The sequence below is a fragment of the Pogoniulus pusillus genome, chromosome 14 (assembly GCF_015220805.1).
Source record: "Pogoniulus pusillus isolate bPogPus1 chromosome 14, bPogPus1.pri, whole genome shotgun sequence".
Classification (NCBI taxonomy): Eukaryota; Metazoa; Chordata; class Aves; order Piciformes; family Lybiidae; genus Pogoniulus; species Pogoniulus pusillus.
The window spans coordinates 12,126,099-12,151,731 of NC_087277.1; the positions used below are offsets into that span (position 1 = coordinate 12,126,099).

Here is a 25,633-nt window from a genome sequence, read left to right on the forward strand (position 1 = left end):
TCAGAAGCTGAGAAGTTAAGAGGGAAACTATCAGATAAAGACAATTTTATTTATTATTACAATGCTTGTCTTTGTTGCAAACAAGCCCAAAATAAAGTATGTACTCAACTTTTTCCTGCCCTCTTGTTACATATGAAAACTACTCTGACTGAAGGGACAAAAACAAAAGCAAGAATAAAGCCTGAACTGTGATTTCTCATGGAAATATAGCTACATGCTAGAAACAGGACAAGCATGAAAAACCATGCTGAAAACAAGTTAGAATTAAAAATACTAAGTCGGCCACAAAACAGCATAACAGGTTAAAAGGTCTTCTCTGGCAAAATCACATCTGTTACGCTCTCTGTGCAAGTTCTGCACCGGGGAGAGGAACAAACAGCTCATCACCATCTCCAGACAGTACCTGAAGCTGGTGCCATTTAGCCCAACTTTATTTATCACTTCAGGATATTCAAAACTCAAAACCAGTCAAGATTCAAAATAACAAAACCCAAACTTATGGAAAAAAAAAGAAATCTACACTCACTTAATTCTAAGTTTTCTGAGTTAAAACCCCAAGTTTTCTACACTGAGAAGGCAAGGTAGCTAAAATGTGACTGCACAACATGAAATTCCACAGTTGGGGTAAAAAAACTCCAGCCTTCAGCCTTTCAAGCCCTCCTCTGCCTCAGACCTTTTACATCACATATATTCCACAATAAACTTAAAGAATTTAGAGATTAAAACTTACATATCACTTGATGGACTGGGTTTAGGTGAAGGACTAGGTAAATTCCCTTCCATAATATCATTAAAACTAGTATTTCCTACATTCTTGGCCAGCTGCAATAAGAAAAAATAAATAAGAGAGTAGGGTTTTGGGGGAGGGGTCTAACAGTAACCTAAAAACAGTACTATAAATGCTCATTATTCATGCTACTAATAAATGATAGAACATAAAAGCTAGCAAAACTAAAGCATGATTATTGTATTTAAACACTGAGCAATTAAAATATAGTTTAAAGCATGAATATTATCATCCCAGAACTTTTACACAATCACAGCTGATTATTTGTGTTTCCATCTGCCTAAACTATAAAATCAACATGAGAAACTAGCAGAATAAACACTGCAACAGCGCTAGTATACTACCTACTAATAGTTTCCCTGGAAAGAAGCTCAAACCTTAGCAAGATGTAATTTCAATGAATAGTAACTCTGTAAACACATCAAGATTTTGCAAAGACTACAAGTGCTAAGGTTAAACCTGTAAACAAACTCAGATCTGTCTTGTACCTTCTCTCCATTTTCCCCCACAAAAATTGCTGCAACAAGTGTCCTGTCGCAGACCAAACAGCTGGGGAGGCAAACCTGCTGTAATTGCTGGGTTGGGTTGTTGTTGGGTTTTGGTTTGGTTCTGTTTTAGCAGTCACAAATTGCTTTCATACCTTTCACATTTTTCTGTCAAAATTGGCAATGGTCATTCTCATGTATAAAACTCTCTCTTTTTTTTTCTTCCACATGAGATTTTAGACTGTCCTGATTTAGAGTCAAGATCAGCTAATAACAAGCAAAACTGTTAACGGCACTAATCACAATGAATATTGACACACATTCTCCAAAACCTTATGAAATGAATAAAAGAAGTGGGAAGCAGTCAAAAGCACCAATCACAACATAATAGTAAAAACTCTCCTGTAAGATATATACACAAAATATGAAGACGACAATCTGCAAACCCAGACTTTGAAAGAGATTAACCATAAAACTATACACCTGAATACTTCCTGTTAACAGGTCGACATCTGACTGAAAAAACAAACAAACAAAACAAACAACCTCTCTAAATTAAAGAAAGTTACCAAGAGTTCAGACGTTCCTAATTTGTCTAATTCCAAAGATTGGATTCGAGAAATGTGGACACCCATTTCTCTGTGTATTCCAGAACATTCGATGCAGGTTAAAATGCCCAAATTAGTTGATAGCCATGTTGGATCTGTAGAATTGAAAACAAAAATATTTCATTGAAGTCCAAGAAAAAGCTTTGCAGTGGTGGTAAGAAATCCCAGTGTATTCTGAAATTATGCTTCATAGCATGTTTTGACAAATGGAAATAAGCTAAGAATATTCCACGTTTGTCTCCAAACTGCAGTACATAATAAACCACAAACTGCTACCCAACGGTACTATGGTTCTTCTATCTCTGGGGACAATCCCAAAGGCACTGAATTTAGACTTATAAATACATACTGAATGACAATTTGAGTGCAGTTAGTGTTTGTTCCTGTAGAAAGTAAGGTTTTTGTTTCCTGTTTTTAAAAGGAACAGATCTCCTGGATTCTGTTGGCAACCTCTGAAGTTTTGGAATTTACCTCTTAAACTTTAAATAGTTTCTTCATTAAAAAAAAACCACAACCTTAGCCTTTTCCAGTATATAAAACAGTAATATGTTGTAGAAAATTTAAGGAATGATGACTACTAAAACAACAACAATAACCAAAAAGGAAGGAGATTTTTAAAATGGAAAAAAAATTGCTGTTATGGAGGAGATCTGCATGTCATGTTCAAACAGAGATACTATACTATGAATGCTACATAAGAAGCAAGACCAGTTTTTAAGGGAAATCAAAAGCTTCAGACATATTTTCAATACATACAAGGCCTTAAAATTAATTTTCCTGGATCTTAAGTAGGAACTGATAAAGCATTAAGTTGAGTGTTTTACAGCAGCAAGCTGGGGTGCAGAGATAAAGCTTAAAAGTAGCCTATAAATTAAAAGATGAATGAGAACTGTAATCTGAAGTTTCTCTACCTTTATAGGAGGACACCACTGAACAAACCAGTTCCAGGAATTTGACATAACTTTATTTCAATTTGTATTCTTATCTAGGTATTTATTAGGCTCATTTCTGCATCAGTAGGTATCTTCAAGATACATACTGTCTACTCAGTTCCAAATGAGTGTTACCTTCTTGAAGCGTCTCTTTAGATGCGAAAACTGTAACAGCTGCCAACTACCAAATAAGTTCATTGTTCTATGACAAGTTGACTCTTCTCAAGCTCTAAGCGCCATACAACTGACCTGTAACTCTATTCTGAGGATACAATCTGTTTGGAGTCCAACTCTGAGTCTTATTCTTTGTACAAGACTACTTATTTCACTTCTGAATGTTTTTGATACTGCAATTCCAGTAGTCTTATGCCAAGATAAAACCTCAGAGTAAGATCCTGGCCAACTTTTCCACAATCATTGTCTAGGCATTACTCACTTCTACTTAGTAGCATGCACAGGATCAGTGATGCCAAGCAACTTCCATTCAAGTGCAACAAGCATCTAGAGACAGTGCAACAAGAACAGTTCAAACTCCAGAGGGGCTTGAACTGCTGGAAGTAAGCACAGACAACACACAAAAATATTTTAGTGAATTAAACGGAACTAACGCACAAAAGTCATATTTGTTCTTTTAAAAACAGGTTGAACACTGATAAACACATCACTTAGAGAATTAGTTTGCACTCTACAAACACTCCTTTAACGAAATTACTTTGCTCCCAACAAGAAGTTGATGACATTAACAAATTGAGATACCTGGTGAGCCACAATCACAACAGACTTCATTTCCGGGTAATCTCTGTATGTCATCAATAATGGCTTTTGTCAGATCCTCTAAACTGTTTTCCCCTGTGCTCTGCTCTCCACGGAATGCCATATTTAATGCTTCTTCTTTGCTGTTAGTCAATACTGATATCCATCTAGCACAAGATAAAGACCTTAATGAAGATCTGCATTTGCAAATACAAGTTAAACTGTAGAAAGCTTGCCAGGAACAATATATTAGTGGGGAGGTAGGGAAGGACTGTGTTGTGGGAGAGACTAAGTGGGAAAAAATGAGAGATGGAAAAGAAAGATATGAGAGAAGGTAAACAAGAATGAGAGAGGAAAAGTAGTCTTAATTCTAAAGTCTCTTTGGTGAACAACTTAAAGGCAGTGCAGTACAGTTCCCGGGTTCATCATAAAAGCAGAAGCTGTGGAAGAGAAAGAGTGCAATTAAGCTCCAGTTAATTTAACTGTTTTAAAAGCAGGCACCCAAGATGTTCCTGAAGTCTCATTTAGCAACGGGAGAGAAAAGTATAACCACTGCTTTCTGCACTGTGCACCTCTCTATTCACAGAGAAGACAGCAACCAGATTTTTGAATGTGTTTCTGTCTAGCAGCCTTTCAGAATGCAGGTCTCTGTGCACTAATCACAGTCAGACTCCAATGTCTAAATTAATAAAAATTGCCATGGCAACAAATGGAGTAAGAAAGAGGAAATGACAGCAGAGTAACCTTATTGATAGCCAACATAAAATTTTAAAAGCTACTCCTGACTGCAACAAATCAGGGCTATAATGAGATTTCAGGCACCAGTGGCCCCTGTACCTCCTGCCACTCTGAGAGTTGATGGTTTGGGTTTTTTTTTCCTTTTTTCTTTTTTACACAATAATATTTTAATTAAAACCCAAAAATCTCTCAGGTGGGAGAAAAGAGGGAAAGACAGATATACTAAGGACAAGCACATAGCAGATGTAATGTTGTCTAATTCAGAAAAAGACTACATTAATGAAGAAAGTCTCCCAGGTGTAGTGGTTTTAGATGTTTTCATATCTACTGCAAACACATATTTCACACATCAATATTTAAAATGGGCAGTGTCCTCCTGTTCACAATTACCTGAAATCATCACTTTTGATTATGTGCTACAATGCCTAAGTCATCTAAATGTGCTACAATGCCTAAGTCATCTAAATAAACCAACAGAATTTCAGATTGAAATCCATAATTTCTCACTGAAATAATAATGCAAAGATAAACTGCAAAGGATTTCAGAGGGAATTTTATGTGTCTGTTCTTCCAATACAAATTCAGAGCCTGAGCTGCTATACAGGCACTGTATATTATATACTTCATACATATTATCTTTCATTTTTTTTTTAAGGAAAGAGAAGAATCTGGAAATTTGTACTTAAGATGACTTAAAAATCATGGGAAAAAAAAAAAAAATCAACCTTACAGAGAAATTAGAATATATGAAAATAAATTTGCTTCAAGTATTTCTATTATTATCTCTCTCTGTATTTATATGGTAAAATAAGAACCCACACTAGATGGCATTCTTCTGCAATTTTTCTGATGAAGTCCAATGTTATCACAAAAATAAGCACTGGCAGTGTCTTGCTTCTAGTATTATAGTAATGATTGGTTAAACACACAGTGTAAAATAATTATTAAGCTCAGACAGACAACATTTATTCTGACATTTGCTGACAATTTCTTTCAGGGTTACAATTTGATTAGTTTGTTAAAAAGGCAGATTTTGAATAAAACTCATCTATGCAGTGATGATCAAAAAATTATTAGATGCAATTAAAATAAACACAACAGGAGCCAGCTGTTAGTTTGATTCAGATTTCTGTATGAGGAGCTACTAGTTTTAACAAGTAACTCATTTCGGTTGTGCTTGCTCAGCTAGAAGGAACCTAGTGTCCAAGGCTGCATGTTGTTGGTGGCATCTGTGAGACTGTCAGGACAAGAGGTACCCCAGTGTCTGCTCCTCCCAGACACCAGCAGCAAGGCTGTTTAACCTAAGCACAGTAACAGAAACATTTTTCATGGCTGGTGCCATTTGCATGAGAAGTCCCTAGCTGGTTACCAGGACTTCCTGACAGGCTGTGCACTCAAAAATAAATGCATTTGCTTTATTTTACAATGCCACAAGTGTCAAGCTAAGAGCCAAAACTCTTCTGGTAATACTTTGCATTATTATTTTCCTGTAATTTAAAAATTACTCCAATCTTACAATACTCTTTTGCCTTCTAACACAGTAAGACAGGTTGTCCAATCTAGTGCACTTCCTTTTTCTGGATCTCATCTGTTCCTTATGATCCATTAAAACTTCGTTTGCTACAGGTTCCCAGTTTTGGGGAAACTCGTGAGGCTAAACAAAAAGCTGGCACCATGAGTGACTTCTGAATCCACCAAGGAAAACAGAAGTATTCATTAATCTTGAGTGGACTAGACTCTCATTCAGATTCCTCCTACATTTCTTCAGTATTTCTAAGACAACAAATTATCTGCCCCAGAATAACAACCAATCTGACAGGACGTTTTTCAGTTTGCAATAATTATCTCTGTCTCTCCCAACAATTGCTATTGCAAGATATGTTGCTTCCAGGTAAATGCAGAAGCAGAACAGGAAGAGCACAATATTTTTTTAAATATCCAGAAACAATTTCTTTGTATGGAAGAAGCAACAGGTATTACTGAGACCTTCCACCTCAAGTCTTCTCAAAATAAAAAAATGCCTGAAAACACTAGACTGAAGTTTGATGAGTTTTTCCTCACAATTTTGGAATGGAACTTTGTTTACTATCCAAATCTCTTCTACAGAAGTCAATATGCTCTTGATCTTCAAAAAAGGGTGCAAAAGAACTCAAAAGTCATGTCCAGAATATATTTTGCTCTATCTACAGAGTAGAAAGTATCTATTATTGTATATGTTAAAAAACAGTAATCCTGGTTATTTCAGAGATCTAAGGTTATAATATGCACATAAATATGTACACAGACACACAAACAGACATTTCCCTTCTCTTCCCCCTCCTAGACACACTATCTACTACATCACACTATCTACAATAGGAATTAATAAATAATTAGGAATTTTTAAAGGATAGTCAAGCAGAAATTAAAAGTCAATAGATAGATGGCTTTGCACTGTGTTCCAGTGCAAAGTTCTCAGGACAAAAAGTAGTTCTGATGTATCAGGAAGAAAGATTGTTTTAAAGGAGATAATTTGGTTGGAAACATGCATTAATGAAGCAAGTTCCTGGACTCTCACATACACAAATCTCAGAGTTTACTGTTTAGTTCTAGGCCTAGAGTAAAAAAATACTCAGTGCCTGTAAGTATTTTCTATGTTTGATGAGGAAATATTTGCCTATGGATTCTTATCAAAGAAAAAAGGTAAGATCAGGAGGAAAAGAAATAACTGTAGAAGAGGGTTGACATAGAAGACTTAAGAATTTAAAAATATTTCACTTGAATACTAATAATCTGATCTACTGTACCAAGCTAAGCAACTGCACACAAACCATGTGCTGGCAGGCCACAAAATCTAAATGGACCTTCGGCTGGTCGGTGTTTTATGGTGATTTGGTTGGGGTTTGGGTTTTTTTGGGAAGTTTGTAAATGTTGCAAGGTTTCCAAAGGGCCTTGTAGCATGACATAAGATAATTTATGTTTATAGATTCACGATAGCAGAAAAAAAACAGACATTAGGCACTACCCTTGCATTAACTGGGAAAATTGTTTCTACTGCTATGTGTGATTTTTATACATCTCTATTGGAAAAAAAAGAAAGGAGAAAAAAATATAAGCACTCTTACGCTACGTATTCCTGTTCATCTTCTGCCTGGAAGTGGTACGTTCTGTTATCTGAAAGAAATAAAGACAGGTTTTCACTTGGCACATGATAGATACTGTAGCAATATATTTCTTACAATGTCTATTTGGCACCCGAAGCCTTTAAAAGAAATTGCTCATAGCCAGCAACATGAATACTTTGTTGATAGCTATGGAAAAGAGTTCCTTTTTTCACTGTCTTTGTTAAGAAACTTCTTTTTACAAACTGAAAGATGAAATAGGAACTGGGTATTATTCCTCACATTCCCTAATGGAACGTCCTTGTAAGCACAGCATGGTGGAAGTGTTTGCTGTTTAATACTGTATGTGTAGAGACTGAAAAGAGTAAGCTGCCTCATCTACTTCAAAATTTTTAATCTTAGATGGGATACAAATATATGCTATATAAAACCAAACAGAGATGAAGGGATATTAAAGGAGCTTGAATGCTGAGAAAACAAGGCAGTCATCACCCATTGCAGACAAATGGAAACATGTTTTAAAAGGAAGGTAGAACAAGAGAAATTGGATTCTCCTTGCCTTCCTCATCTCACCAAATAGCAGAAAAAGACTGAAGGAAAACCAAGATGAGGCTAAAGGACTTTTCCAGTCCCTGGTGGATACAGCCTATGCACATGCCACTAAGCTGTGGAAACACCTCTTTGAATTTAGAAGCGCAGCACATACGATGCCTCTCATGGCTTGTCACAAACGAACAGTATATATGTCACACGCACACAGAAGTTCTCTCTTCATTTGTCCATTCAACCTGTCTTCAAAACTAGAGGGATATAAACACTCATGAGGCACTGCATGTGAATGGATACAGAGCTGAACTTTCAACTGTAGCCTTAACTTTACTCAAACTACCTTGAAAAGCATTTTACAGAAATTCCACATAATGCAGACTGGGTACTGAAGTTGTTACATACGTGATATCAGATCAAAAGACTTCTTATCTTCAGCATTTGGCTTCACCTGGCAGGTCAATAAATTCAGTTTAGCTGGTTGCCTGTTGGACTAAAAAGAGAATTTGTTTTACTTTAAAAAGGTCTTGATTTAGGATTATTTTACCTTTCTGGAGACTGGCCACGTATGATATTAAGTCAAAGCATAGGCATGCATACATGCACACCCTCAAAATACTTGAGAGCTGCCTAACTTTGACTGTCAGAATTGAAAGATTGCTTAATTCATACAAAATTAAAACCTCCATGGCAATTCTTCCTGCCTATTTGAAAGGGATTAAAGAAAGAAACCTTAACTTAGAATATGATAATACTTTAAAAAAATATATTTTACAAACAATGACAAAACCATTCTGCAATTTTTCATTACAGTATGCCTATATTCCAATTTCCCCACATAAAACTGTAAAGAGGAAGTGGAAAGATAGAGATCTGCAGTTTCAGGACCTGGAATAAATACAGTTGCTGTAATTATGTTACTTAAGACATTGTAACTACATGCATCTTAAGTATCTTGGGTTTATACAGGTTTATCAGAAGCCACTGAGATGCTGAATAAAAGTTAATACAGCTGGCACATACCAACTTAACATGAGATGTTGTTTTATCAGTAAATACTTCTGAGCTGCTCATATTAGAAACTGCAGAAAACAAGCAACCCAATAAGTAATGCAAACCCATCAAACAAAACAAATCTCAAAGTGCATTTCCCACGCTGTCAATTGTTTGTCAGACAAACTCAAGATTTTAGATGTTTAAGGAGCAGAAATTCCTTGAAGGAGTAAATACATGATTGAACCCTCAGTTTTCAAAGATAAGTCTGGAAGAGACTATCATGATCTGAACTTCTCAGCACTGAAAACAGAAAAAATTACTTTCTTCTACGCTGCAATAGAAAAATGCAAATTAACTTCTTGCATGTAGCTGTGTAGAAACAAAGGGAAGCTCCAATCATTGGTACAATTCAAAGGCTTCTAAATTGTGAAGTCCTGAGTTAAACAATACAAATTTTAATTTTGTTTAATGGTGATAACTGAGCCCTTAACAACTTAGGTAGAAATTATTTGATTAATTGACTCCTCAAAGGAGGCAAGCTTATCTCCCTAGCCATTGGAAGAGCCAAACACAAAATGCAGGGACAGTGACTTCCCTTTAATTTGCCTAAGATAGGTAGTTAATTTTAGACACTGATAATCATGGTTATCCGTGAAATTTGGTACAAAGGGGAAAAAAAGGTGATGAAATGAGACACTTCCTTCAACAAGGCTAACAGGAGTTACTTGTGTTTGCAGCAAGACAGTCTTAGGACTGCCTCCACCACACTAATGTTGTCTCCTCACAATTTAGTATTCCTAAAAAATATTTCAGATGCATACCAGATTCTCAGAACTCAGTATGATCAAAAGTTTCCAAAATTTCACACTTTCAGTTGAGAGTACTCAAAATATTAACACATTCTCTCATCTATCAGACTCTTATCACTAACATCTAATATCAAATAATTCCTAAGTTTCTAAATCATGTGCTTCACACACATCATGGCAATCTTTATGACTAAAAGCACTTAGAGCAGTAACTGAAAAATCTGTTCAATGCATTTGCCACTTTCTTATCAAGCTATTGATAAATACACTTATATATTAAATCAACTCTCATAAGCTACAGCAGTGGGGGAAAAAATGAAAGCTTTTAGAAGGCCAAAGAAAAGGCCACTTACTTTATTCAACCCTCTGAAAAATTTTAAATTCATTTCAAACCAAACTTTTTTCTCATTTTCTTACTCTGATTAATTAGATGATTATATTTTATTTTCCCAAAGTTAATGTGTAGGCATTACAATGTTTTAAATTGTTAACATCCTATGTAGGAATAAAGCACTTGCAATAAAGACATCTGGGCATGAGCTAGTTACTGGCCTTCCAGTGCAGTCCACTGTCAGAACTGAGCTGTGACCAGATATCTGACCAAATCTAGCCAGACTCCTTTATTGACTAGTTCTCCAGTGGTTAAGACAGGAGTCTACAGGATCTTGTTCTGATGCAGACAGCTACAAATGCAGACACTTCATTTGAATCAGATGAACCAGATCCTGTATCTCAAAAGTATAGTAACAACAGGCGTACTGCTCCAATTATCCTGAAGTGCAGTAACCACTAGCGACCAGCAGCAGACAGCTAGGAACAATTTTAACAGAGCAAGGATAACAATACTTCCTCCTGTCATTCTCCAACTTCTGATATTCCACAAAACTTCAACAGTCTGAAGCCTAAGTGGCATTTTTTTCTTGTAATAGCAGATGAAGACCAACAGAATAACCAGGAAAGGATACTATTATTACTTTAATAAAAAGGTATAAGAGTAACTTACCGTTGCATGTGATATAGTAAGAATTCCATTTTTAACAGTGCACTTTCTTCTTTGCCACACTTTTCTTAACCTAGGTAAGATCAATAACATCAAATTCACTAACGAGCCATGATTTCAAGGCACATGTTAATCCCATTCATTCCAAGAAACAAACAGATGCATTCAAAATTTTACTAAATGCCTCTCCAAAAGTAAGTTGGGTTTTATGATAGCCTTAACTAGCTTTTAGAGATTTATAAAGATGACAGCTTCCCTTTTCATATGTCTTTTTAAAAAAAAGACTGCCATATTTTTTCTATTTAGCATATTAAATTCAGATCTGTGTTGAGATTTGACACTCTTGTGATTTGACACTCTCTTGCAGCAAGAGAATTTCATTAGAATTGAGTTAGAAGAATGTGTCTTTAGCACCTACAACAGACAGCAACAAAAATCAGTGTACAAATATACTGATAGTTCTGACTCTCCATCACGTACTCTATGAACATACCCATCACTCTTCTTTAAAAGATAACCTTTCTTCTCACTGCCATATTCCTTATTCCCCTGAAGCTGATGCATACTATATCCTCCTTGCCTGCTCTGTGAATCCTGAAAAAAAGGGAAAAAACACCATTAACATTTCCTGACATACACAGTAAGACTTCCTATTCTTTAGGTCTATTTTGCTCTATTTCTCTCCTTTATCATGACTTCAAGTTAATAAAGATTAAAAAGAAAGAACTAACACAGGTTTTAAATCTGTAGGAAAGCTTGCTTTTGTATCCCGTGATTTTGACTTAACTGCATGTTCAAGACTCTGAGACTTCATTAGGCACGTGTAGTATGGATGCAAATATGAATGTCAAAATAACAACTTTTTAACATACAGAAATGTAATATTGCAGAATCTTATCACTAGAAAGGCCACCATAAAATTTCAAACAGAAAGCAACAGGACACAGCATGCATATCTAGAGAAACATACATACAAACACGGAACTCCATATGCTAATAATCACCTTCTTTATTTATTCCAATATGCATATAATCCATGAGTTTTAGTGAATTAAGTCAACTGAAATAACTTTTGGCCTGAGGCAGTGAAATGGATTAACTCATTATAAATACATCAGAAAAAAAAATCCCCAAAGTTCATTAAAACATTGACTTACTCTCCTAGACTTCGATCACGAAAGGCAAAAGCAATAGAGGAAAGAGAAAGCAAATAATTTAAAACAAGAATTATCATTTTATTAAAAAAACAACTTCCTTGAACGTAAATTATCTAGCCCTCATAGCCAGCAAAGCCATACTTTCCCTTTCTAAAACACTACTAGAAAGAAGGCAAGAATTAGTTGGGTTTTTTTAGGCACCCTGGTGCTTTTTCCTCATCAAGAAATGAAATATCACAACAAAATTCTGTGCAACCTAGCATATAGGACATTGGCTTCAAATAGCAACCAAAGTGAGTGCAAGATCAGAGTTTCCTACATGTCTTTCAGTCTCTTATATTTAAATTGCCTAGAATTATAGCTATATTGCATACCCCACCAAACCTAAACTGATTCTGAATTTCCATTGAAAAAGATTTGGCCCAAAGTTAACTTCTAATTTTTACAAATCTATATTAAAAGGTATAATTAAGAACTCCTTTATATGGTTTTAAATGTAGCTGTGATACAATTACCTAAAAGCATCTGACAATATCCCTCCAGGAAAAAAAAAAATCCAACAAAGAACAGAAACTTCAATTACTCCCTTAGCAATCACCTTTTCCTTTGAAAGCACAGTTTCTGACAATTATCAAAGCCAATATATATTGAAGATGACTCCCTCCTATTTTGTTCAAGGTCCTTACAACTGTTTTTCATTTTGTAATAAATCTGTTATAGAAATCTAGAGAGAAGTGCTTTGGTAAAGCTGGCAGTTGTGGTTGTAAGCAACATGAAGGCTGCTATGTGCAACGTGTTGTTAGTGTTTACATTACCAAAGTAAGCAGCTAATTTGTTTTAAGTGAATTTGTCATAAGTAAATTTCAACCCTCTGTTGGAATTAGAATCCTATTAGTATGAGCACAGGAAATAAGGTTTTGGGATGCAATTCCAATAAGCAAATCAGGTGGAGACATGGGGAAAGAAATAAAAATGTAAATAAATAGTTGAAGGAGGCACAAAACATGATTCTAAATATATTCAACTTGAACTGTTAAATTATATTTGTATTAAAAATATATACTAAAATAGGCAATAGAAGCCTGTAAAGGAAACCAAGCCTTCACTACAAGTCAAGCTTCTTAGCATATAAGCATTTTTCAACATACCCAACAGATAATTTACACAATTATTATTACTATTATTATTATTATTACATAAATGTCTCTTGAAATATTTTTCTCCAGAGCTTTAACCATAGTCATTCTGCAAAACTGGGTATTTTTTGTGCAAAGCAATAGAATCAGATGGAGGTTGATACCAAGACATCAGATAGACACACCACATGGAACAGAGACAGAGTAAACTGTACTTCCCTTCGTGAAGCTAACACTTCTGCACAACCCAAGATACAAAGATTGCCAAGAAATTTGTTCCCAAGAACCAGGCAATCTCAAAGATTACATCAACAGTTATTTCACTGCCCAAAGGGCAGCTATGGCAGAAAAACATGTAGGACTATCACAGATGCCCATAATGCCAAATAAACACCCTGAATGCATAGACCAGTAAAACAAGAGCTGCATTATGAGACCCTGGAAGTGTAGGGAACAAAGTTGGCTGATCAGTGGTTCTTCCTGAACGGAAGCATGGGAGCTAAAGAGTAATTTTTCCATACTTATTCAAAATTCAGAAAGGTTCTATATGATTTAATAGCCTTAACAGCCAATCAGAAATATTTTTTTCCATCTCTGACAGTAAGACAGCCTGAGATAGGAAGGAAGTCTTATTTATCTATTGACAACTAAAAGAGGTCAAAGATGGCAGAACTTGGGCAGTAATTACAAGTATAAACTTCTTTCTTTTTTGCAAAGGGTCAAAGGAACTAAAAATCACACACAACCAGGGTCTCCATTTTATTGCAAACTCTTTCCCTGACAAAGTATTTTTTTGTAAAGATGCTTTGGATTTTTTACAAACCCACCAGAGACAATCCCATTCATTTAATGTTCAGTAATTACATTAATCATTTTTTTTCCAACATTATATTATAATGCATTAATTCAAGGAGGGAAAAATTTATTCTTAATCACAACCAACCAGGTCATTTGTCACAGCAATATAGTCCATCTTAGAATCATAGAATCAACCAGGTTGGAAGAGACCTCCAAGATCATCCAGTCCAACCTAGCACCCAGCCCTATCCAATCAATTGGACCATGGCACTAAGTGCCTCATCCAGTCTTTTCTTGAAGACCCCCAGGGACGGTGCCTCCACCACCTCCCTGGGCAGCCCATTCCAATGGGAAGAACTTCTTCCTAACATTCAGCCTATACCTACCCTGGCACAACTTGAGACTGTGTCCCCTTGTTCTATTGCTGGTTACCTGGGAGAAGAGGCCACCCCCCACCTGACTACAATGCCCCTTCAGGTAGTTGTAGACAGCAGTGAGGTCACCCCTGAGCCTCCTCTTCTCCAGGCTAAACAGGCCCAGCTCCCTCAACCTCTCCTCATAGGATTTGTGCTCCAGGCCCCTCACCAGCTTTGTTGCCCTTCTCTGGACATGTTCCAGCACCTCAACATCCCTCTTGAATTGAGAGGCCCCGAACTGGACACAGTACTCAAGGTGTGGCCTGACCAGTGCTGAGTACAGGGGAAGAATAAACCTCCCTTGACCTACTGGCCACACTGTTCCTGATGCAGGCCAGGATGCCATTGGCTCTCCTGGCCACCTGGGCACACTGCTGGCTCATCTTCAGCTTACTATCTATCAGTACCCCCAGGTCCCTTTCCTCCTGGCTGCTCTCCAGCCACTCAGTCCCCAGCCTATAGCGCTGCTTGGGGTTGTTGTGGCCAAAGTGCAGAACCCTGCACTTGGCCTTGTTAAATCTCATCCCATTGGCCTCTGCCCACCCATCCAGCCTGTCCAGGTCCCTCTGCAGGGCTCTCCTACATAATCTTGACATAAAAAATTCAGATATATACAACAATGGGGAGCTGACTGGCGAAACTCAAGCCACATGTCTTCAAGTTTCATTGTCACTTAACTAATGAGCAATGAATCCTGGCGTGCTATTTCAGGATTAAAACACTGAATACCTAATAACAAAGACATTGTTTCAACAAGCTCCTCAATATCTGCCAGCATCATTATGCTCTGAGTCATGCAATGTAGCAGAATCACGAGCAAAAGTTCTCACATTGATTCTGAGAGGCAGCTGAACATCAGTGCGGTCAAATGGTTGTTTTATCCAAAATAGCAGAAACTTTCATTACAGCATGTATCCCGGGATTAGGCTGAGTATCTGGGAAACACACTATTGATCTTTTTAAGACACAACCTCAATTACCTTCAAGCCAAACAGTTCATCACATTATCTTTTTATATAGCTATCATACATATAACATGTGCAGGTTTTTTCAAGACCTACACTACCATTAAAAAGTCAAAAATGTTGCACAGTTTTTCTTGCTGATGCCTATGAAGCTGCTTTATTGCACCACGTGTCTACAATTCAGAACTCTATTTGTTTAATTTCTATATTTTACATGAGGTTACTTGCCACTGAAACAGAGAAGACATCCAGGAAACACAAAATATAGGAATTGGACTTTTGGTTACATTTAGTTATTATAGCAACAAAAACACAACCAACACCACTACTGCCTAAAGAATGACTCAAACATTCCTTGGTAATTGATTCCACCTGAAATGTATTAACTGCATTGATCTACATGCAGTAGATCCATAATAACAATTCTACCTAGGAAATTACATGAAAGCTCATAAAGTCATGTTTTTAAAGACATTCCAGAAGAATTCCAGGAAAGCAAGTTTCACACCACGTACAGAAGATTACTAACTACTTTAAAAAGTATATTTAATATTAAACATACTAGCAGCTTCTGTACAGAAAGGTCATGTCTCAAAAATCTTCTGGACTTCCCTGAAGAAATCAGTAAGTAAATTCATATGATAAATTAGACTGGTAATGGTGGACTTGCAATGGGCACTTGTTGGTCCTTACAAAAGGGAAAGAATTACATTGCTACAGGACAAGAGAAGTCTGAGGTAACAAGTTAAAAGCAGGAAACAAACTCGTGAATTTCAGAGAGAGCTGTGCCAGCACACATGGTCCTTAACACTAAAACAGCCTAGAAAAGGGTAAACAGCAAACTGACAAGGTTTGCTAGGTGGTATTAAATTATTCAAGATATCCAAGGAAGGCTGACTGAAGAATTTACCAAGGACATAACTACAGTGAATAATTGGACAGTAAATGACAGGTGAAGATCAGCATAAACAAATACAAAGTGATGCACAATATTATGTGAGGTAAAGCTGTGACATACATTATATCCTATCTCCTAGTTCAAAGCATATTCCCAAATATCTGCAATGGACATTACATTTTCCTCCTTCACTTATGATACCAGTGCCACTGATGTATTTTTAACTGCCTTGTCTCAGACACTGCTCTCTGGATAGCATGAGAATTTTCTTCTTTATGACAGCATAAGGAGTTTGGGAAGGAGAACAGCACAAAATCCATGTGAATTAGCAGATGAATAGTAGCACAGAAACCATATGTAAAGATAAGCCTTCAGTTCTCTTTCTGGTCAGGAAAACAATCTGACTTGAGGACAAGACGACATAAGAAAGAATTGTGCATCCCATCCCTTTATGATGTTTCCTGAGTATCATTCTTTATCATTGTCAAAGACAGGACGTACTGGGCTAAACGAAGCACTTACCCAATCCATTACAATTGTTCTTGTAGAACATTAAAAGTGTTTATCTAAAAATATATAGAATAATACAAAAAAGGGGTAATTTATTCTCATAGATAAAATGGAAACAAAAAAATTAAACTATTCCTTGTTAATACTATGTTGCTGAACATTCTAAATATTAGATCTGCTATAACGTTCGAAGTTTAACTCTTCTGAACCAATAACTACATTAATTGAACAGCAATTAAATCAATTTCTGACTAAAGAATTAGTAAAGGTACACTATCTCAAGAATAACATGTATAAATCATTTACCTCCTTCTGATCAAGCTGCAGAGAAGATTTTATCAAATCACGAAGAGCAGTAAGTTGTTTCTTTTCTTCATCTTGTGTCTGCTTTATCTGTGGAAAGAAGTTGTCATTACATGCTCTCTGGATGGAACTGCACTTTTAACTTTTTATTCATTCTATCATGTAATTTCAGATGTCTTCAACAACCATCTCAGCTATTCTGTGTTTCTATAATATCTGTGTTTATTTTCATGGACATTCTTCTATGTCTGTATTGCTTGAAAAGCAAGCTACAACGAACATCTTACTTTGCATGTTCTGCTACATTTTAATGGGTCACCATATCTAAATGCAACTAAATTATTCTTTGAAATATTAATTAACCAATGAGCCTGACAGATGACTTAAGGAATGAAAAAGCATTAATAAAAATTTAGCTACAAATTACAATAACAGATGGGATTATTGTCATTCTGATTATAGCACACAAAAGCACTTGGGTGGCAAGTGGGCTTTAACTCCACATTATCATTTGGCATCAATGAACTTGACAAGTTAATTCACCTAAACCTCTGGTGCTATTATAGAACAATAGAATTGTCAGGGCCAGAAGTTTGGTTTTGAAAAATGAAAATGGTAGATTCCCACTTCAAATTAGTTTAATTTTAATGCAAGACTGAATTAATAGTAGAATGAAAGCTACGTTTCCTAATGACCTGAAAAACAGATTATAAAGTTTAAGATAGTAAAGATGTTTTTCCCAAGTTTAGCAACATTCAAAACTTCATAGAATGCACTGTATTTGCAAGTTAGAAATGAAATACCCCTGTAGTCATACCTGAAATATACCATATGAACAAAACATTTCCCTTTTCAATAAGTAAACTTACATTATATAAATCAGCAGCCAGCTTTTCAATATATTGTTTAAGTTTATCAGCTGTTTTCAAGCCATCTTGGAAGAAACTATAATAAAAAATACCTGTGATTTATCAGGAATACATATAATTGATAACACAAAGATGACTGCCTTGTGGAAAAAAAAGGCAAAATAAATACAACATATCCAGTTCCTCTCATGTTCAGAAACAAACACGACCAAAATACCCCCAGAAAACCTCCCTTCCTTGCAGCTCTGAAGTTTGAGGTCTTTCAGCATTGGGATATACCATTGTGATTAGCCAATTAGAGAGGGCACAGATTATCTTATTTTTATTGCTATTAGTCAAGACATTTCCCCTTAGTAAATTCTAAAATCTTTTAAACTTTATCTTGAGGTCTCTGTTTGTTTGCTTTTATGACAAGGACATATCTCACCAGTTTCACCTCAAGGAATCTCAAAGAAATTATTGGGTTTAAAATTTACACAAGTGCAAAATTATCCAAATAGAATTAAACAATCTATATCTAAAATTACATTCCAAAACAATGCCTCAGGAACTACAAGTAATTTTGCAAGCAACCTGCAAGGTTTTCCCTTGGCCTCTTCCACCATTGCCTCCCCACCCCATTCAATTTCACACCTCCTCCTGAAAGGCTACAGCCTAACAGAATGAAGTTACAGACACCTGGCAGATTGCAATCACGATAAAAGCCTCATGATAGAAGCCTTCAAAGAAAAGGGAAAAACACACTTGTGTAAAGAAGAAAATTGTAAAGCTTACAAGCACTGCACTTACTTGCATTGTGCATGGTAATACTTAATAAGGTTCTGCAGAAGGTCCACACCTTTTTTTGTCTTGATTTCATTAACCTTAATAAGATACTGCACAGACAGTGAAAAACATGTTGATAATCATGCCTTACAACTTTCAACAGTTTTCAATCGATAACACATCATTTGCTCATTGAATTATCTCTGTGTTCAACCTAGGTGCTGACTCACAAGCCATGAGTCTGGCACAGTTAACCAAAACATAAAACATGTAACAATTTATTTGGTCATTCCTAAACAAATCCAGACCACCCCAACCACAAAATAAATTCAGGACAAAGTTTCATCTTTTACAATTGTCTGAAGATGTCATTTTTAAAAATGCTACTATAGTCATTACTGAAATAGTCTTAAAATCCATCTATGATGTTATTTAAATTACTTGCCATTAAAATCTAACAAAAAGAGCCATTTATATAGAAAGCAACTTTATGGAATTAATATATTGCTGACATCACTTCATTATACGTTTTAGAAGGCTTCAGAAAGCACACTGGATGAAAGGTATCAAAAAATACTTCCTGAATTGCTTAACCATACACATGAAATAGTGTATTTTCAGCCCAAGAACCTCAGCATAATCATAACTAAGACAAGAAATAAAGGATGCCAAGCTTAGTACTGAGTTGCTAAAATAATTATCCCTATATCACTGCACTAAGTGCCATTGCAATCTGTTGCTTCCTCCATGCTCATTAAACAACAAAGTATATTTCACCACCTTTAAGTAAGGCCCACAAGGTACTTTTAAGCTATGGTGTCATAACTGGAAGATGAAAGTTATTTCTTACTTCACACATTTGTAGCTGAAATAGTCGCCTTTCCTTCTCCATTTCCTCTGCTATCTCAGCGCCTGTTATTTCAGTTCTTATCATCCCATGCTGTTTTGCATGCTCTCTTTTCTCCTTTTCAATTTTTGTACTGAAATTTTAATTAGAAAACATTTTAGAGAATTTCTTCTGCTATTGTGTGAGCTAATATTATTTAGGAAAAAAAAAACCATTAAAAAAGCCATTTTGAATACAATTTCCTCTCCAATACTAAATGTTGCCATTCTTTTCTTTCACCCATTAACTCGTCTAGTTTGTGTGCTACTTAGGGAATCAAACAAATAAAACCAAACAAAGCCCCCAAAAACCACCACCACCACAAAAATGAAAAAAAAAACAAACACCAAACCAAACCAATCAAAAACCCAACCAATAACAAAAAAAAAACCAACCCAAAGCCAACAACCCACCACCCCTCATTCTTTCCTCATATTATGTGCTCCATAGACTTTATTTCTATGTACTGCCATGTAAAGAATACACACAAGAAACTACTGAATTTAGAATATCATATCATAGAATCAACCAGGTTGGAAGAGACCTCCAAGATCATCCAGTCCAACCTATCACCCATCCCTATTCAGTCATCTAGACCATGGCAGTAAATGCCTCATCCAGCCTTTTCTTGAACAACTTCATTCAGTAAGCAGGAACTAAATAAAGACAGTAAGCAGCATATGAAGTGTACACCTACTCTAAATGCCATAGAGTTCCAGTCACTGCATATTCAGAGACTGAAATACTGAAATGCAAGTACAGAACTAGGAGACCATCCTGAGCCTTTAGAGCTTTACAGTGCATTTGACTTCATGAGTCTGCTCTGCAGATTAAATGGATACTCTATTTGGCTCCAGTTAGACTTCCAATATAGAACAGGAAAACCTAACTGATTTTTTGATTTCTTTAAGAAAAAAACCAACCCAAAGTCTTTCTTCTCTAGCAGCCTTTTTGAGAAGAACAAACACTGAAGTTTTCATTCAGCAAAGCAGGTGACAAAGCACTCTGTGTTTATTAGACAGCTGCTCCTTGCCAGAGGAACAAACATACAAATTAAAAAGAGTTAAGGTATTTGGTTTTGAACTCTGCTTTCCATAAGAAAGAAATAATGTTTCTAGTTAGTGCAGAGAACTTTACAGCGCTGTGCCTAAACTTGAATAAATCCTAGGCCATGAATAAATCTCAGGAAATAGGGCTCTCTCAGAAATTTAAAGTCTTAAGCCCAGATGAAATATGTTCCAAGAAAAGAAAGCAACAACATGACAAGTATCTTACTGTAACCTTTCCCAAATCAGGATAAAAATCTCAGATGTACTGTATGGGATACCCGTCTCCTAAGTTCTGTTTAATGGCATTTGCCACGGATAGGCTGGCAATTTGAGAGGCAGAAATAGTTTTCTTAAAGGAGGTTGCTTTCTACAGCAAACTATTTGGTGTTTTTGCTCAATACACAGTATCTGCAAGAGCTAAAGAACTAAACACGAAAAGAAAAACAATTCTGAACTTTACTTTGAATCTTCAACTGAGTGTGATGATGCTATTTCAGGACAAGAATCTCTTATAAGTAATAGCCTCATTTCCAATTCAGTTGTTCACAAAGATTTAATTTTGGAATCAATTTTGAATGCAGAAGGTACAATATGTAGGTATGAAAATTATGCTGATAATAAGTGTTCTTAGGGGTCTTTCTCTTTTATTGCATTTTCCTCCTCTTTCTGGTTAGACATAAATGAAACAAAGGCAGTAACAAGATTAAAAAGGGGAATAAATGCAAGGATATGAAATCTGAATTCCTGACAGCCCTTCCATTCTGATAATGCAACTGCCCATCACTTCCTTGAGAGCACCCTGAACCATCCCACTGCAACTATACTTGCTTCCAAACTTCTACTGTTATAAATCATTCTTTACCCAAAGAAGACAGGTAGAGCAACACAGTATTATAAAAACTATAGATCTTTTAGAAGTCACATCAACTGCATGAAGATTCTTGCCTCTCAAAAGTAGAGTTTTGCAATACAGGAGAACATGTAATTCATATCATTTGTACTATGAATGACTTTCATGTACACGGCTTTTAGAATGTGTAAAAGCCATCTGGAACTAGCACAATGCACTTTATGTTGTTCAGTATCTAAGTATATTCATTATGCTCAAGTCAGTTTACTTCAGAGCACATAAAAACATTTTCTTTCTATTAGTGGAGGAGAGAGATTCACAAAAGAGCTGCCTTGCTCATATTCACATCTGTATCCAAATATAGGCTATCATTTAGGACCCGGAGGGGGAAGGACAGAACAGAGGAGAAAAGAGGAATTAAAGAGAAATACTTACAATTTGGTTTCATAATCCTTCCAGGCTTTGTCAAAAGGCTTTTTGAGGTCCTTAGGAAACAGAAAATTTGCTTAGACTATTAAAAAAACCACACCTTTGTCTTTTCAGTTGAAAGATCAAGTTAAAAATAGCAACAAAAAATATTGTTTTCTTTTAAAACTACTATAGCAAAACTACTAGTTTTTTTTTTTACTTTCCTGTGCACATTGGGCCAGGATTTTGAACCAAAATTCTAAAGAAGCATCAAAGTCATGCCAATTTTATATATGTTCTCTGGACTATGTACAGAATATTAATGCCTATATATGAAATCATCTCGTGGGTGAATGGAAAACAGTCACAACATGGCTGAACTTAGAAACATTTCCCTAACTGAAAAGTTTTCAATACTTACTCCTTTAACACCTTTTAAGTCTCCTTTTAAGAGGGAATCCAAAGTGAAAATAACATTGTGGCTTAAACCCTGGAGCTGAAAAAGAAAAATGTTGTTCTGTTATCATTCAAAAAGAGGAGTTGTGATCTTATCAAACTACTGCAAGTCTTTGAATTTCACCAATACAGTTACAATCACTCTAAAAATATCTTCATTAATAATAAATTTGAATCTGAGAGAAACTAATAAGCATTCACTTGCATCAGACAGAAGCATTACAATTAATCTTTGATTATGTGGGGGATATAAACACAGAATTTGAAAAATAGTAGAAAAGCAAAGTTCTAAAAAGCACTTGAAGATAAATCTTCAGGCTCTTGAAGCAAACGTCTGAACAATATTTAACTATTTAGGAAGCAAATTAAGTTTGGGAACATAAAATAGCCTTCTATAAACTGAAGACCTGCTGTGTTACAGGCAGGTAACATGCAAGGCACATGTTAATTCAGCCACTGAGAAAAAGAGTAAATAATCACTAGCTCTTTGAATATTCCAACTATTTGGAAAGTCTGCTCTTTCCCTTGTCCAAGGTGGAAATCACAGTATCACAGTATCATCAGGGTTGGAAGAGACCTCACAGATCATCAAGTCCAACCCTTAACCACAGAGCTCAAGGCTAGACCATGGCACCAAGTGCCACATCCAGTCTTGCCTTGAACAGCCCCAGGGACAGCGACTCCACCACCTCCCCGGGCAGCCCATTCCAATGTGACTCTGTTTAAATTTCAATCCAGTGAATCTATTCTTATTTGATTACATATCTGTGGAAATGTTTTGTCTTTACCAGTCTGAGGGTTAAAAAAACACCCTACTGTTGTGTTGCTATCTGAACACGTATGGTGCGTGTGGCTCCTGAAGAGTTATGACCACAGGAAACAGACACATCAATATTATCCCTGTTAAGTGCTAAATTGGTTGCCCCTCCTACTTCACAATTCCATTTCTCCACTGAAATACTCCATGAATTCTTCAGTTCCTTGCTAAGAGACAACAAGGAAAATGATAGGAGGATTGCAAGGCATCACATTTTCTGCTTGCAAACCAAAAGAAGGGAAGTATTACATTAGTGTTTCTTACTGACCATACATATGGTCCAGCTCCCTTCCTATGAAGTGTTCTGAGCATATCTGAGTCCATAAAACTAATTTTTAAGAGACTTTTGTGAAACACATGATCCACACAGATCATCATCTCAAAATGATCTCTCAAACCAGTTCTCCAGTTATGACATTCCATTCACAAACTCCTTGTATATTCAAAATGCATGTAAGAAAACAAAACAAAAACTCAGACACAACAGTTTGACTTTTTAGAAGTGACATTAAGCACCTGGGAATTATTTTTTCTTTTATGTGCATGTTTTCAAAGCAATCTCTTTCTGACTACATGTTTTATAATGCAGCTTTCAGAAGTAAAAGGCATAAGACAAACTAGATGAGTCAAACCTTTAAACCATCCTCACAAGCCTAATATTTATGCAATGGATGCTTCAGGTATCACAGCAAGAATGAAGCATTACCACCATTTTAGCATGCTCCCTAATTCATTACTTCTCTTGCAAAGTTCTATTTGTTGAGCTTAGACAAAGATCAGCCATAACAGTAATGAACATTTAAATAGGAAGACTTCAGGTCAGGGAATGATTTAAAACTAAGGTCTATAAGGACCTGCCAATCACTTGAAAAAGATGTTTCAAGCGATGCCTCAACATTTATATTTGTCTTCTTAACTGCCAATTAACAATCAAACGCTGAGTGTAATAACACCCTTAGTGCAGAAGTTATTGTGCTGTGTTTTGACAAAATAATGAAAGCATCTCTAAAATTACCACCAGTCATCAGGATCATTCAGTTGTTTTATTGTACCTTCATTTTAGAAAAAACTGAAAAGCTAAGAAAATATTAGAACTCCTCACCAGGTTCTTCAGCAGCGTTGATAACTCTTTTGTAAGCGTGGAAAATTTCACAAAAGCTGTGCCAAGATCAGGATTATCCCGACTTAAAAAATTACTTCCAAATTTGTCTAGTACTTGTGCATAGTTTTCCTCGTTTTGAACATGATCTGCAAGGAAAAGACTAGGTCAGCAAGTTTTTCTTATATATTCAGCTATTATTTTATGCCTTGCAATATAGTGACCAACTAACAGCACTTTCAAAAAGCCACAAGCTAATGCATTGACTGAAAATGACAGTAGTTGTAATACTAAAAAGAACAAATTCAGCAACACAGATTGGCAATAAATTGATTAAAAACACTGTAGTCCTACTGATAAGTAACAAGATCAATAAAAGGTCAATATAAGTACATGTTCTCATTTAGTAAATAATACAGTAATTTAGAGTTCTCTACTGTACTGCAAACTCTTATTTTCAACACAGGGCATTTTTATATCCGGTACTAGTGACTGCTTTGTAAAACTAAAGAGATCAAGTCTGAATCTGACTCCAAGTTCAAAATAAACAGAAGTGTGTCCTACAGACAAAGATTGCCTTTTCACCTGTTCTGCAAAATCCAGTTAATCCACAGAATGAAATGTGTATTGGTATATAGCCAAAGACTTGTCTCAATATATTTAATAGCAAACTGCATGTACAGAGAGGTCAGGAACAAGATGAAATTGAAGTCTGTGAAAGAGCAAAATCCTCAACTCAAGGATGAAGGACATTTTGATTTACAGACCATTGAGCCTGAAACGTTTCTCTTGGTTTTATTACTTTCTTTTTTGTTTACATAATTTTTGCTACTTCTATTTTTGTATCTCTAAATTTGACACTGAGCCCTCTGGGCTTTACCACATCTCTATGTCCTAGATGAATATTGCTGATATTAATTAATTCAAAATTTCACTTTAGTGACTTTCCTAGTCTTACTATGGGTTGCTTGGTTGGTTGTTGTGTGTTGTTTTTTGGTTGTTTTGGTTTTTTTTTAATGTAAGCCACAGTCAAAACCACAGAACTATACCACCTCGAACAACTTCTAGTTGCAGGGGGAGGAAGGGGAATATTACCAACAGGCAACTTTTCCCCAAAAGATATGCAGGTCCTGAAGTATCACCTGAGAGCACTTGAATTATAAGAGGCCAGGAGGGAGTAAGGCATAGGGACAATGTTCCACAATGCATCAATCTACTTTGACATTAACTAAGAGCTAAAGAAGAGTTAAACAATAACACTAAGGTATTACAGTACTCAAAACAGTGCACTAAGGCTCCAACAACAACCAAAAAGAGATGAAAATCTATTGCAAGGAAAAAAAATTGAAAAAATGCCTACCTACCAAAAGCAAAAGCCAAACATTAAACCAGCTGCATTCTAAAATCAGACATTAAAACTGAGGTTTTCAAAAGGCCAGTTATTTAATTATGTGTTAATAGGGAGTTATAACCTAAGCTGGTTTTAACAGAACTGT

At 35.9% G+C, this 25,633-nt stretch overlaps 1 protein-coding gene across 7 annotated transcripts in view; it reads right to left on the minus strand.

Moving 5' to 3' along the window:
* Nucleotides 1–25,633, minus strand: part of ASAP1 (ArfGAP with SH3 domain, ankyrin repeat and PH domain 1) — a 144,143-nt gene that overhangs the window by 36,340 nt on the left and 82,170 nt on the right. For 4 of the 7 annotated variants that reach the window (XM_064154285.1, XM_064154284.1, XM_064154288.1 and 1 more), the window contains 15 exons: nt 24,141–24,286; nt 22,187–22,261; nt 21,793–21,842; nt 19,423–19,552; nt 18,597–18,682; nt 17,808–17,883; nt 16,942–17,028; nt 11,913–11,921; nt 11,249–11,349; nt 10,759–10,828; nt 8,356–8,443; nt 7,408–7,456; nt 3,569–3,732; nt 1,842–1,975; nt 731–822 (listed from right to left, as the gene is read on the minus strand). In XM_064154285.1, coding sequence (XP_064010355.1) covers nt 731–822; nt 1,842–1,975; nt 3,569–3,732; nt 7,408–7,456; nt 8,356–8,443; nt 10,759–10,828; nt 11,249–11,349; nt 11,913–11,921; nt 16,942–17,028; nt 17,808–17,883; nt 18,597–18,682; nt 19,423–19,552; nt 21,793–21,842; nt 22,187–22,261; nt 24,141–24,286 — 1,357 coding nt within the window. The remainder of the gene's footprint in view (nt 1–730; nt 823–1,841; nt 1,976–3,568; nt 3,733–7,407; nt 7,457–8,355; nt 8,444–10,758; nt 10,829–11,248; nt 11,350–11,912; nt 11,922–16,941; nt 17,029–17,807; nt 17,884–18,596; nt 18,683–19,422; nt 19,553–21,792; nt 21,843–22,186; nt 22,262–24,140; nt 24,287–25,633) is intronic. The other 3 variants (XM_064154286.1, XM_064154289.1, XM_064154290.1) reach the window with 2 other exon arrangements.